Below are 15502 nucleotides of genomic sequence, written 5' to 3' on the forward strand. Positions count from 1 at the left end.
GTGTGCACGTTAGTGCATGCGCGTTGGTGCCAATGTTTGCGTCTGTGTATGTGTCCTTGTGACTACGTTTGACCCATCTACTGCTTCACAACCGGTATTGGTGTCTATATTCCCTTAAATTAGTGGTTCGTATAATAGCCACCGATAGATTAAGTACCGGATTTTACATAAAATACCAGTTTTGGGGTTAATGTGTTCAACTTAAACTCTTCAAGGTTAAACATGACCTGAGTTGGTCAATAGTAAGGCATGCGAGTCCATACCACACACTCTCCAGGAAATTCCTACTATATTCCGAGTAATCGTTGTCTTTACTATTGACGAAGGATAGTATTATTTAGTATTATTAATCGATTGTTTGAGAGATTGGCTACACGCTTGCACACACACACTCACACACACACACGCGCGCGCGCGCGCGCACACACACACGCACACACACACAACCACACACACACACATACATACATACATATATATATATATATATATATATATATATATATATATATATATATATATATACTCGACTCCGTTAGCACCTAAGAGTTTCCTTTCCGGGGTACAAGTCTGGTTGGAAAGTCGCCTCACCGGCAAACGCACAACCTAGGGTTGTTTTCATAGAAGACCAGCAGTCGCCCATGCATGCCAGCCTCCAATCTCCACGCCACCGATGTTATCCAATGGAAAGACAAAGGCCGATACAGCTTGGCACCAATGAATCACAACTTATTTCTACACCTGAGTGAACTGGAGCAACATGAAATAAAGTGTCTTGCTCAAGAACACACCCTCTCGATCGTAAGCTTGGCGCTCTAACATATGACCCAATGATAACTGCACGGTATGTAGGATTGAACCTGGCATTAGCTGTAGAACTAGAAATGTAACTCACAGCATAAGAGGCATAGAAGGTGCTTGTTAAGACATGAACATGACATACACAGTGGAGATATGTAGGACCATTGCGGTAGGACTAAATGGACATTTGAGACAATATGACGACAAGAAACAGTCCTCCATACTCTACCAACATGCCAAGGACCAGCATGAAGGCAACCTGGGTCGACTTGACATCCGCATTTTATCCCAGCACCTAAAGGACCCAACCCACATAAAAATACAGGAGTGTGTCCTCATAAATGAAACATCTCCAGTTCTAAACAGGAAATATACGTAGTAGGTAATCATACCTACATGCCCACAGTTTATATTTCTATACAGGTAGAATAGTTAGTGGGTTGTTATGTGGATGAAGGTATGGGTGTGTGTATATGCATACGTATATGTATATGCATATGTATGTAGGTAGATGGATGTGAACGTAAACAGACATGTATACAAACGGATAGGAAGATAGGTAATATGAACCGACAAGCACACATACACACATACATACGCTAATGAAGACTGAAGCACATGACCACATACACACAAACACTTCACTTCACACAAGGACACATATGGAGACATACATCCATAAATACAGACACAGTAATGATGATGATGATGATGATGATAATAATATTAATAATAATAATAATAATAATAATAATAATAATAATAATAATAATAATAATGTCATAAAAGAGTTAGAACCAGCGGAGCGCTACAAATACCTAGGGGTAATTGAAGGGGACAATATCAAGCATTCAGTGATGAGGGAAAGGATCAGAAGAGAATGTTATCGCAGGGTGAGAGCAATACTGAAGACAGAGCTGAACGCGAGAAACAGGATCGAAGCGATCAATGCTCTAGCCATACCAGTCGTGACTTACAGTTTCAATATCGTTAACTGGTCAATTACTGAAATATGTAATGTTGACAGAAAAATACGAAAACTGTTGACAATGCATAGAATGCACCACCCTAAGGCAGATATAGAACGTCTTTATCTACCAAGAAAAGAGGGAGGCCGAGGACTTCTACAGCTGGCATTAACAATGAAGGTAGCCACAATTGGCCTAGATACCTATCTGAAAAACTCTGAGGACTGGATGCTAAAACTTGTCTTAAAATATGAAAGCAAGAAAGCATCTTACTCAGTAACAAAACAGGCAAAGGAATGTCTAAGTGAATTCCAATTGCAACAAATTCGAGAATTAGACGAACTAGAAACACCTGCAGAAAAAGCTAAGCGCTTGAAAACCCGTGCTAAAATTGCTGCCTTAGATATTATGACTGAAAAATGGCATGGAAAATCTCTCAATGTCAAATACCCAAAGAGAGCGAATAATGCAGATATTGACAAAGCCCTTACCCATCAATGGCTAATGGCCTCTGGCTTGAAATCAGAGGGGTTTATCATAGCAGCCCAAGATCGATGCCTACCTACAATGAACTACCAGGCCAACATATTAAAGAACGGCAGCTCCCCATTATGTCGTAATGAGACCATCGATCATGTTGTCTCCATGTGCAGTCTGCTTGCGCCTACAGAGTATCTCAACAGGCATGATAGAGCTGCACAATATATTCACTGGGTAATATGCAAAAACCTAGACTTACCCCATGATAAAAACTGGTGGGAACGCAAATCACCCCCAGTACTTGAAAATGATCACATTGCACTCCTCTGGAACTTCACCATTCAAACTGACAGAAAGATAGACGCAAATAGGCCAGACATCATACTGAAAGACTTCAGACTAAAATCATGCCTCCTCATTGATATGACTGTCTCAATCGATATAAACGTATCTGTCAAGACCTACCAAAAACTGAGCAAATATAAAGATCTTGAAATAGAAATTAGCAAAATGTGGAATCTGAAGACGAAAACAATACCTATTGTCATAGGTGCCCTGGGAATGACAGCGAAACGGGCTGATTACTACCTAGCTCAGATATCAGGAAACCCCAAAATGGCTGAAGTTCAAAATATAGTGCTCGTGGGAACTGCCCATATCCTACGTAAAATACTGTCTATGTGATCTCAAATTTTAAAGCAAACACATAATTTGCTTATGGTTTCTTAAACATTCACTAGAACAAAATTGTACAAATCCAAATATATGGTACTCTAGGCATAACACCTACATGAACTTCTAACTTGTTGTCTCTTGAGGTCTCTGGGTGAGACTTGGATCCAACTTGTACAAATGCAAAACAAAAGTCAAACATAAAATAATAATAATAATAATAATAATAATAATAATAATAATAATAATAATAATAATAATAATAATAATAATAATAATAATAATAAAAATAATAATAATAATAATAATAATAATAATAATAATAATAATAATAATGGTCATGTTTCAAGAATTTTGCAAATTACAAGTTTAATCAGGCGTCAGCGAAACTATATCACTGACAGTATCCTTTCATATTTGTTGAAGAAATCAAAAGCTAAATAGGAAAAGTGATTGTAATTTACTTAGTTTCACCAAATATACACTTGTCTTATTTTCTTTTCAAATAAGTATTTCTCACGACTTGCCTTCTTCATAACTTCCAAGAAAGTAGATATTTTTAGTAAAATCTTTTTGAAATCTTAAAATCTTCTTTCAGATGACGAAGATTGCGATTAGACTGGAAGTTGTCTTGATAATGTAGAATACAATTATGTTAGAAGAATCATTTTTAAGGCCTATTCCAGCTATTTCCATTTAGAATTTGTTAAATGCATACGTTTTCCATAAAAGGAAATTTTTCAGAGATACTGGCTTAATTCAAAATAAAATAAAATTATCTGATGTGAATTTGTTTAAACGGATATTTGTTACGCTACAGGCCTTAGAACAAGCCCATGTGATCTCTGGATTCATGCTGTATCTAGCATACTAAACGACCACGTATAGGTTGGGCTACCTATGTGTTTTGTTTAAAAGAGAGAGGCTAAGCGGTAATACCTATTTTCTTCATAAAATCTAACACTGTCTTGGTGAGAGCTTGGAATGATTCTGAATTTGTTTACTGAGTAGGATTAGACGACTAATCTGAGTAGGATTAGACGAATAAAGGATACAAAGGAAAATTAGTTGTAATATGCCAGAAAGATTATACAAATTGGGAATCAAATATGTGAAAATAATTTAACGACTGCAAGTAGTAGTAGTAGTAGTAGTAGTAGTAGTAGTAGTAGTAGTAGTAGTAGTAGTAGTAGTAATAGTAGTAGTAGTAGAGTCGGAGTCACTGCTGTCACTATTTTTTCCTCTACATTTTCTGAATTGGAAAGCTATAAATTAATTCTACTTAAACACACGAGCTAGATTATCCTTCCTCGATTTTCTCATCTCATCATTACAGTGTGTCACTTAAAAATTCTACTCTATAATATTTATCCATTTACTCTTCATTAGAGAGACAATATTCTGGAATTCCTTCCTCACATATTTTCTCTGCAGACAACAAACACATCGATCTCACCAACCTATGAGTACTCCACAAACAGTTTATAAAATAAAATAGATATTGAAATGCTTACCTGAAACAAACATGAATTATTATTGTAAGAACGAGAAAGACAAATGATATTCCACAGCCAGTGTTAGATATAATAGATAAGTCATTTACATTTTCCTTCTCTCCTTCATTCTGGTACACATCCTACAAGAGAAACAAACAAACAAGAGTTTAGCTCCTCCTACTCCACCTTCCTTATATGTTAGTTAACACTTAAAGAAGGAGTTTGTGTATAATACTGGTGTAGAATGTGGTGACTACCGTATGCCGCATTAATAATGCTCCAGGCGATGCTGACACTAACAGAAACAACATCAATGACCTGACTATCTAATCTCAGTCTTCGTGATGTCAGGTGATGGCATAACTGGTATGGAGTGAACTAACATGTGCATTTAGATCAGCTTTTCCGTTAGGCTGAAATAGTTAACATAGACAGGGCAATGTTTTATTGTTGTAAATAGAAGCGGTACTGTTTGACTGACAGATATTTGGATACATGCGTATTATTGACATGAACGTTTCGAGTGAAAAAATGCCATACACGAGAGGAGAGATTTTGTAACAGAATCATGAGAATACCAAATGTTTAACGTCTGCATACGAGCATGTCTAAACACAAATGAAGATTTTTAATTCAAGAGAGATTATTCCCCTTCACATCAACACCGGAGGAATTACTATGCATTATATTGAGCATAGTAGTTTCGTACATCTAAAAGGAACCATCCGGAGTATAAAGTATACACAACAGCAATGGCAAGAAGAACAAAAGTAACTTTTTAAAATATATCAACCTTATACATTTACCAAGATACTCTGCATCACAAAGTGCAGTGGATATGTTATTATACAAATCTTTAAAATCAGTAACGCATAGATATAACTGGCAAAAATTACAGGTAATTGACATATTTTCAAAATATTACCCACCATTACGGCAAAACTTGTTAGATAATTACAGGAACAAATTATTTGTTTTCCAGGTACATATTTGGATACTTTGCAGCCGTTTGGCGACCAACGGGGACTCAGTCCTGGGCTTTCATCCCAGTAAACACATTGTAGATTGCTGGCATTCTGAAACAAATTAAACACTGATAATTTGATCAAATTACTTTGTAATTAGAATATATGTAATTATAATGTGACTCGTTTCACTTAGCAAACACCGAACAAATCATGGTCATCAATGTTTGGTTGGTATTGACATTGTGAAGTCCATATCAGATGCTGTGACCTAGTTTAACTGACCATTTCATCTTGTTTATAAATCTATGTCTTTTCTCATAATTTACACTGCATCCTCATAACATTGGAAGAAAAATACATTGGATGGACTAGTTCGCGAAATATTTAATTAAGTACAAAACGACGTGGTGGTCAGGAATGGAATGCGTTTCATCATAGGTTGACTGGGTTACGGATGACATGAACATAAACAGCAAAAGCAGCAATAATAAATACACAGCTATTACCTGGTTTATCAAATTGAAGGATATTTTAACTGGTTCATCAAGGTTGCTTATTGAAATGTTAGGAACGTTGGCAGCAAGAACATAGCTGTTAATCTTAGTATTTCCTTTGGAGTTTTGTGTGACCTGTAAAGAGAAGTTATTAAGTAAATTAATTTATTCAATGGAATACATTGTTAAAGCATGAAACGATCAAACGTTAGGATTGCTGTAGTTTGACATCGTTACTTTAGCCAACAGCACAACTTAATAAAATATATACTGGTTTCAAAACTTGGCACAAGGCCAGAAATTTTGGATGCAAGTTAAGTCCAATACATCAACCCCTGTATCAAACTGGTACTCATTTTATTGACTCCGAACGAATGAAAGGCAGATTCGACATCGGCGAAATTTGAACTCTGAAAGTGAAGATGGATGAATGGCTCTGAGCATTTTCCCCAGCATACTAACGATTCTGCCAGATGGAAGCCTGACAATAATATAATATATACTACACAAGAGCGGTGTGCTGAAAGAAACGTTAGCACGCCAGGCGAAATGTATAGTGGTATTTCGTCTGGTGTTACGTTTTGAGTTCAAATTCCGCCGAGGTCGACTTTGCCTTTCATCCTTTCGGGGTTGATAAATTAAATACTAGTTGCGTACTGAGGCCGATGTAATCGACTTTATCCCTTTGTATGTCCTTGTTTGTTTCCTCTGTGTTTATCCCCCTTGTGTGCAATAAAGAAATAAGAAACGTTAGCACGCCGGGCGAAATGTATGGCGGTATTTCATCTGTCTATACATTCTGAGTTCAAATGCCGCCGAGGTCGACCTTGCCTTTAATCATTTCGGGGTCGATAAATTAAGTACCAGTTGCGTACTGAGGTAGATTTAATCGACTGCTCCCTCTCCCAAAATACCGGGCCTTGTGCCTAGAGTAGAAAAAATATATACTACAAAAAATATCCCATGTCCATTGACAGTTGTACTTGTTCTAAGGGACACAAAATTTGTTTTACATCGAATTTTTTTTACATAAGGGCTGCCAGTATTTAAGAAATCTTCTTGGTAATCAACGAATCATCTGTTCAATCTCACTGCTCAGCAACTTGAGTAAATAAATTTCTAACACAGACTTTGTTTAATAAATTGTTCTGTAATCCGCTTGTGAGTATTGGTGTATATATGAGCACGCGTGAGTGTGCGCGCGCGAGCGCCAGTGCGTGTATGTGTTTGTGTATATGCTTTGTATGTGTGTGTGTGAATGTGTGTCCTTGTGTCTGACTGTTTGTAAGCATGTAGTGTGGACGCATAGCCAAGTGGTCAGGGTGTTGTAACATGGAATTAAAAATACACTAAAGTCTTCAGTCTTTGCTTTCGTGTGTATGTGTGCGTGTATGCGTTTGTATGTGTGTGTGCTTGCGTGTATGTGTGTGTGCGTGTGTGTCATGACTCTCTGTAGGCACAACAAAATTTGTTTCAACACTCGAATCCACATTAAAAATCTGGTAAACTAAATACAAAATAAAGTCTATACATGGTGTTCGGGTTGAATCTGATAATTTGCATAAAAAGAAAGAAAAAACTATATCTTATCCAAAAACAAAAATATTCTTAAAACCTCCAAAAACAATCCACCAGGTTATTGCTGGCAGGAAACTGTCGACTCAAACTAGCCACCCTCAACTTCTACCATGGCCTCGAGATAGCTCTGGAACCTGGCGCATGCGCTTCTCACAGGGTTCCTGGAAATGTTTATGAAAACCTCCTTTCTGTTACAGGCAGACAGGTTGATGTCTTTCTCAATACGCCCTACACATAATGATCCATCGAATTGCAATCGGGGTGATTAGGAGATCAGAAACTGGGGTTGGTGAACTTGTAAAAATTCTCCAGCGTCCACTTCTGACTCTTTCCGGAGCTATGGCAAGTGGCCATATGCTGTTGTCACACATATGGCCTTTCAGTAGCAAACCTCACCAGTCAGTAGCCGTCTGAATCGTGCCTAAGGTCCTGTTCAAAGATGGGAGATGCATTTTCGGCATTTGGACGCAGACAGAATGCTTAGTGTATCCCTTCCTGCTGGTCACTTCTTTGCAGTGTCCGTTGCTGCTGTCCATGCCACAGCCTTTACAGTGTTCACAGAGTAATGAGCAGCAGTCGTGATGTTGGTATTTTGATACTAAGGGCTTTGTCCAGCTTCCGTCTACCATATCCACTCACAGGGATTCGGTATGCTTGGGGTTATACTAAAAGAAACTTGCTCAATATGCCGTGCAATTATACTGGACCCAAGACAACACAGTTTTGAGTTTCTCAACAATACGTGTAAGGATATACCATAAGAATATATATATCTGCATATATGTGTACGAAAATGTATATATATAAGAGTTATTATCATCTTCATGATGAGAATTATTTAGCATGTTTTCCATGATGGCATGAGTTGGATGCTCGGAAAGGATTCCACAAGCCCCAGGAGTGCATCGGTCTATAATGTCGGCTTTGACAGTGGTTTCCACAGCTGAATGACCTTCCTAATGCCAACCACTTTACAACGTGGACTAAGTGCTATTTCCGTATTACCAGCCCAAGTAAGGTTACCAAGTAACTTGTAAAACAAAGAAAAGGAAAGAAAATCCCCCTTGGCAGTGAGGCAGTATATTTGAGAAAAATGGGGGTGGCATTATGCCAGTTTCTGAAGTTTAAACTATGATGAAGGGACAAGCACAGGTGTCTAAGAGAGGAGATGCAGGACTACCACGCATTGTATGTGTGTAGGTAGCTGTAAGTAAAAGTAAGATATAGACGTTGGTAACAAGGTGTCTAGATGCATCATAAAGGTAGAAGAAGGTAAGTATATGAGGGTATCCAGACGTGGAACACGTGGAAAGAAACCCATGGGTAAAAAAAGTGTAAAGAGAGTGACAGGTGGTAAAGATGAGGCAGGAGGTTGATTAATTAAGTGATGAACAAAGGTGGTAACTTTAATCTAACATTGCTTCAAAAGCATAGAATGATTCCATTTGTCCCCGGTCAACTTCTACAGAGATCATCAAATGTCTTTTGGTTTTTACGTTTGGACAAAGATTCTGAATCAAGTCAGGATGTCTGGGGTATTCGTCACTCTGTAGCGGTACAATCAAGTTGGAACATGAGTGTCTCATGATTTGTTGCTGTTATTTCTCTTTTTACTATACTAAGTTCCTTAAGAGAAGTCTATCCGAAACTCAAAACGAGTTCTCTTATGAGTTTCTATATGCATAATAAATTGTTCAGACACACATACTCTCATATATAGATGTGTACACACACGTAAACATTGGCAGTTGTGTTATATTAGTATTGTTTCTACCATTATCAAAAATAGTATCAATGAATTCAAACATTCTCTTCTCAACAAGATGATGAAAAATTTCCGTTTGTGTTCCATACCCTGTATAGCTTATCGTCCCGCATGGAGAAAAAGGTTATTCGTGAAATGCATGCCCTTTCTTCGTCTTTCAGATGGTTTAATAAACTCCTTGGTAATGAAATAGATGCCATATTCTTTACATCTGCTTCTTGTTGATCGGGATTTGGTGAGCGATTTATCTGGTGGAAAAAAAGAAAGATAAACAGAAATTAATAAAGAATAAATAACACTGCTATAATTGTTACTGTTACTATTATTGTAACCCCTTCTTCTGCAACCACTACACGTCTACAACATTGCAAGTAACATAATATCTAAAACTACCAGTACCATACACTACCATTATCTCATACATAAGCAACCATTGGGGTTTCTACGTCGGTCAACTAATTATTGGTCTATTCAGTAATTTCCTACTTTCTGCCTCAATTGCTTTCTTGTCTTGGGATCGCAGTGACATACAAACAGAAGTATTTTGTACAAAATTCTGTTTATCCTATTATTTCAACCAATGACATCATGTTCTACTATTTATTCCTGAAACGTTTTGTAACAAACATACATACATAGAACCAAATACACCCGCGTACTCCCTTAGCTACACAGAATTACACATGATGGTGTATATAGATGAAACTTGCAAATGATCAGAAAAATAATGCAGTCATTTGTATGAAGGTAAGTTCTAATTATCATGTTATATTGCTCATCTTTTTTATACATACATACACACACATATATACACACATATATACACACATATATATATATATATATATATATATATATATACATACATACATACATACACATATATATACAAAAAATTAATACGAAGTATATAATTTTTAATGCATTATTACAGTATTGGCTATTACTATAGGTAAAGCGACACGCTGTAACGAGACGCTAAGGTCAAACTACTTCATCAAATATACACACGCACGAAATTCGAGGGAATGAACCAAGGAGAGATTCCTATCTATCTAAGTAGCTAGATAAATAGATAGAAAGATAGGCAGACAGACAGACAGACAGGTAGATAGATAGATAGATAGATAGATAGATAGATAGATAGATAGATAGATAGATATATAGATAGATATATAGATAGATAGATAGATAGATAGATAGATAGACAGACAGACAGAGAGACAGAGAGACAGACAGATAGATAGATAGATAGATAGATAGATAGATAGATAGATAGATAGATAGATAGATAGATAGATAGACAGACAGACAAATAGATAGATAGATAGATAGATAGATAGATAGATAGGTAGATAGATAGATAGTATACATACAGACAGGTAGATAGATACATACATAGACGTCTTGTCTTACTTTACATGACAATAAACGTAATTATATTCCTTTCTTATGTATTTTATCAATTTGGCTGTTTCGAACGAGAGAGAGTAATCATGAGAACGTTTTGTACCATTGTGCTTCCTTCTGTTTCATTAGTTCCGTATGAAACACCATAGAAAAGACCATCGAAAGTGTCCCTATTCACTTTGGCAACACCAATAGCAAGATTAGAATATATAGCTGTGACTTGCTGCTCTTCCAGCGGAATCTCTTCTATAATGTTCAGCAATCTGTGAGAAAATCAAGAAAATGACTTTCAATTAACAATGTGTTTCGAATACGTAATTAGCTTTAGGTGTAATTACACTAATTATTTTGGTTAACAAATTTTTGCATGCTACTGTTGCTTCTAATACTTCTGTTGTTGTTAGGTTAGTGTTGATAGAGCAAATTTATTATCTACGCCGTTGCAAATATGTCCGCGGGATCTATTGCTATTACTTTTCTTCTTCTTCTTCTTCTTCTTCTTCTTCTTCTTCTTCTTCTTCTTCTTCTTCTTCTTCTTCTTCTTCTTCTTCTTCTTCTTGCTGTTGTTGTTGTTGTTGTTATTATTATTATCATTATTATTATTATTATTATTGAGTGAGAGAGGAGTGTATGCCATCAAAGTGACACTGGGGTAAAATATACGAAGCCCATTATACCCTTCATGACTACCCGTCTGATAAGGGTACACCAGGCACATGCATCACAACCATATGTACGCAACATGGAGATCTCATATCAAGATAAACAGTGCATGACCTCGCAGGTGGGGCCCAGTTAGAATTTTATTCAGGTCAAGTAGCCCATCCTGCTCAAATGGTCCCTGAATAAGGTTTGTTTAAGGATGTTGAGCAAAACACCCATGTTTCCAAAGGTGAATTCTTCAAACCCAAAAGAATTTCTCTCAACACATGGCTATGGTGCTCCCCCACTACTTCTGCTCATGATCAGAGATAAACACATCGTCAGCCACCAAGGGACATGTTCAACTGGTTAAGGTCAAGCAACTGACAAGCAAATTTGTGGTATTGAGCAGAATATTTGCTGTAACCCATCTTTTATACCAAGACAAAACAATGTACATGATAACACTTCCAATCAGTTAAAATCAGAAGCCACTGCCTGGTACTGCATCCGGGCCTTATTATTATTATTATAATTATTATTATTTTATGTTTGACTTTTGTTTTGCATTTGTACAAGTTGGATCCAAGTCTCACCCAGAGACCTCAAAAGACAACAAGTTAGAAATTCATGTAGGTGTTATGCCTAGGGTACCATATATTTGGATTTGTACCGTTTTGTTCTAGTGAATTATTATTATTATTATTATTATTATTATTATTATTATTATTATTATTATTATTATTATTACTACTACTACTACTACTACTACTACTACTACTATCAAAAGCAATTTGAATATTACCTGTTGGCACTTCTATTCTCTTGTTCTGCCTCGGCTAGAACCTCCTCTGTTATGGTTAACAAATTGTTGATACTACGAAGAGTGTTGTTCAAAGTTAAATTGGCCGACACTTTCGATATAAATGGCACCATTTTCTCATGAATGTCTACAGCCAGTTCAACATCTTCTTCTTTGAAATACTCTGATTTCTGTGATATGTCTAAAACCTCCTTCGAAATATTGTTGATGTTTCCTGCAATGGAAAATTTAACATGAAATTTAAGGGAATTACAATTGCTATGAGTCGAAGTATAAGATGCAAATTAAGAGTCACAACAATTAATGAATCACCGGAAGTTAATTAATAACTCCTACTCCAAATATCACGAAGATTGCTGAATGTGTTCAGTGTATCAGTTGTATACTCATTGTTATACATCCTTAGTGTCCCCTGCTCTGTAGCATTAACTGGAGTAGTCAGGGAGCTACACAGTACTATGGAACCCTTTATTGTTGAGCAAAACAGACACTTGATGGGTGTTGTATATCATTGACATCCAATGAACTGTAAAACACTAGCCATCATAAACAACCATTAACACCAATGAAATTATTTTCCAATCACAAGGTGAATCTAGACAAATCGGGTCACTGCTCTAAGGAATAATACAGGTTTCAAATATTGGCACGTGACCAGCATATTCGGTGAAGGGGTTAAGTTGATTACATTGACCTAGTGCTCAACTGGCGCTTATATTATCGACACAGAAATGATGAAAATCAAAATCAATCTCGGCAGAATTTGAGCTCAGAACGTAAAAAATTACGAAGGACTGCTAAGCATTTCCCGGTCTGCTAACCATTCTGCCAGTTCACCGCCTAATTGAAGGATTAATATTGATAAGTTTTTATGACGGTCTAATGAGAAATTGAGATCATCATATCATTAAATGCATATGAAAGTCTATTCAATTTTACAGTGCCATAACATTTGAGAGAAGTATATTGCTTATATTCTATGACAAACAGACATGTAGGGTACGTCATTGAATATTTGAATATTCTACAACTACCCTTCCAACGTAGTGTATGCACAGATGTGTGTACCAGTAATATCCCTGATGTTTTTCTGCTTCTCTATCTGCTCAAACTGTCTGCAGAATGTGTATGAAAACGTGGTTTTAACGATATTACAATAATAAACTCAACTCTCCAAAGTAATACATTCTTTCATAATGTTTCCATAAGTGAGTCAAATGATTTGCCGTTGAACGAGATGGACACATTCCTGGAGAACCCAAACGGGAAAATACGGCGCATCACCTTTTCATAGATCATTGTAATTACAAATACAACCACACACATACAAATAAACACAGAGAGAATGGTCAGAATGGAATAGACATAGAAAGACACATACATACACAATCACAGACCCCACCAGAGTGGTCGTAATTAAACAGACACTCTCAAACATACTTCTTCTCATCCTGCTACTTCTACTACTGCAAAAGCTATTCAAAAACATTTGTTCGCTCACCTTCATCAATGTCTTCACTTTCGATATCCTTTAGTCCTTGAGTGATCTGTTCTGTATTGTAACATTGAGACATGTTTGCCTCTTGCCAGATACCAGTAAACGGTGAACAGTTTTGTGATGACATGTTTTGACTTGATGTCATTTCTGGATGTCCCACCGTTTTGGGAGAACTGAAAAAATAAATGTTAAATATTGCTAGTCGAGTTTATTCATTCTTAGCGGAATTTCATCAATCGCAAAGGAATATAAGAAACCTTCGATCTGGTTGTGATTTGAACTCATAATTTAGTGAAAGAAGGATAAATGGTGTAATGCAATTTGGGGAGAAATCTATTATTTACTCCTGATCCTTTTCTTCAAAACTAATGTCAAATATATTCTAACTAGAGTTCAGATATAAAAACAATATTCCTGCATCTGCTTTTATTTACAATAATTAGTTGATTTTATGATTATTCAATACAATATTGGATGGAATGGTATATGTGATGCAATTTTAAAGAATTAGGTTGTTAGTTCAAGTTGAATGGGGGAATCAGTTGCTAATATTTCGCCATCAAAGACATCCGTAGCAACATAGCAACAGCGGCACTAATGGGTTTATGTATATTTCTCTACATATGCACAGATTTGCGTAATTCCTTCAAGTGATCTTATCTTAAAACTAATAAAGCTCAGTCTCTGAGAGGAACGATTTGGATGCTTAACCTGTGGAATAACGTGGTAGAAATGACAGAAGGCTGACCGTATTTCGTACTCTGTGCTGAATCAAATCCCAGGATGACCAACATATACTAGCAAGATATATAGCTCTACAGTAATACTAAAATTGAATAAATAATATTTGAACTCAGAATATAAAAACGAATGGAATGAAAGCTTTGTATAATATTGGCGACAAAGCAAATCAAGGTAGTTAGGAAAAGGCTAAATTATATCAGATAATGTATAAAATGTAAAAATACTGGGACAAGAGATTGCAACCGATGCACATTTGATTCTATCGTGTTAACCCATCTAGCTGTTATTTACGCTACCAAGTAACATTCTCTCACAATAGGATGGCGCTGAAAAACTTCAAAATTTGAGTAGAAATAAATCAAAATAAACCAACCAGTATCTTGTTGCTACATGTGCATGACATGGGATCTCTGCAGTAGTTCCTATTTTTGTCATTGGCCAATAGAAAGTTCGATTGTAAGCTGATGTTGTGCTTTCATCACAAACCACTGAATAAGAAACAAAACATGGATATGAGAAGCCAATAGGAAGCAGCAGCAGCAGCAGCAGCAGCAGTAGTAGTAGTAGTAGTAGTAGTAGTAGTGGTGGTGGTGGTGGTGGTGGTGGTCTTGGTGGTGGTAGTGGTAGTGGTGGTCATGGTGGTGGTAGTAGTAGTAGTGGTGGTTGTGTTGTTGATGGTGGTGACAGTGGTGGTATTGATGATGTTGGTGTTGGTAATGGAGTTGGTGGTAGTAGTAGTAGCAATAGCTGTAGCAGCAGCCGTTGCTATTGTAAATAAATAGCTTGGACGTGCTGGCTGATTTGAGAATAATGTGTCATAAAGTGTTACAAACACATATGGAGAGCGATATACTCTTACGCTATCAAAAATATTCAAAATATTTTAGATCGGACATTTTCTAAATATTATTCCTCGTGAGGCAAGCCAGGCGTGACCTTAACACCGATCTAGTAATCATTTCGCTCGAAAGTGGTTCACTATAAACTTTCCATGATATGTAAGGAAATAAATATTTACTTCCCTACTGAGATATGTACAAAGTATGGACATGTATGGCAGTGACATACAGGAAGTCATTGAAAGAGGTCGATGCTGATTGAAGAAGGATGAAGTGAGTTTGGTTTTCTGGATAAGAAATGCTTAATTTGGAGATAATTTGAGC

The 15502-nt window shown here is 36.6% G+C and overlaps 1 protein-coding gene across 1 annotated transcript in view; it reads right to left on the reverse strand.

The window, feature by feature from the left end:
• LOC106876433 (adhesion G protein-coupled receptor G6) overlaps nucleotides 1-14822 on the reverse strand; it is a 39591-nt gene extending 24769 nt beyond the window's left edge. Inside the window, exons 1-8 of the mRNA XM_089346779.1 lie at nucleotides 14713-14822; nucleotides 13599-13768; nucleotides 12080-12311; nucleotides 10736-10895; nucleotides 9312-9470; nucleotides 5892-6014; nucleotides 5347-5493; nucleotides 4436-4557 (exon numbers count right to left, since the gene is read on the reverse strand). Coding sequence (XP_089202905.1) covers nucleotides 4436-4557; nucleotides 5347-5493; nucleotides 5892-6014; nucleotides 9312-9470; nucleotides 10736-10895; nucleotides 12080-12311; nucleotides 13599-13768; nucleotides 14713-14774 — 1175 coding nt within the window. The 5' untranslated portion in view covers nucleotides 14775-14822. The remainder of the gene's footprint in view (nucleotides 1-4435; nucleotides 4558-5346; nucleotides 5494-5891; nucleotides 6015-9311; nucleotides 9471-10735; nucleotides 10896-12079; nucleotides 12312-13598; nucleotides 13769-14712) is intronic.
• Between the last annotated feature and the right edge of the window lie 680 nt (nucleotides 14823-15502).

Source organism: Octopus bimaculoides, unplaced genomic scaffold, assembly GCF_046866305.1.
Source record: "Octopus bimaculoides isolate indiv1 unplaced genomic scaffold, ASM4686630v1 contig151, whole genome shotgun sequence".
NCBI classification, from domain to species: Eukaryota; Metazoa; Mollusca; class Cephalopoda; order Octopoda; family Octopodidae; genus Octopus; species Octopus bimaculoides.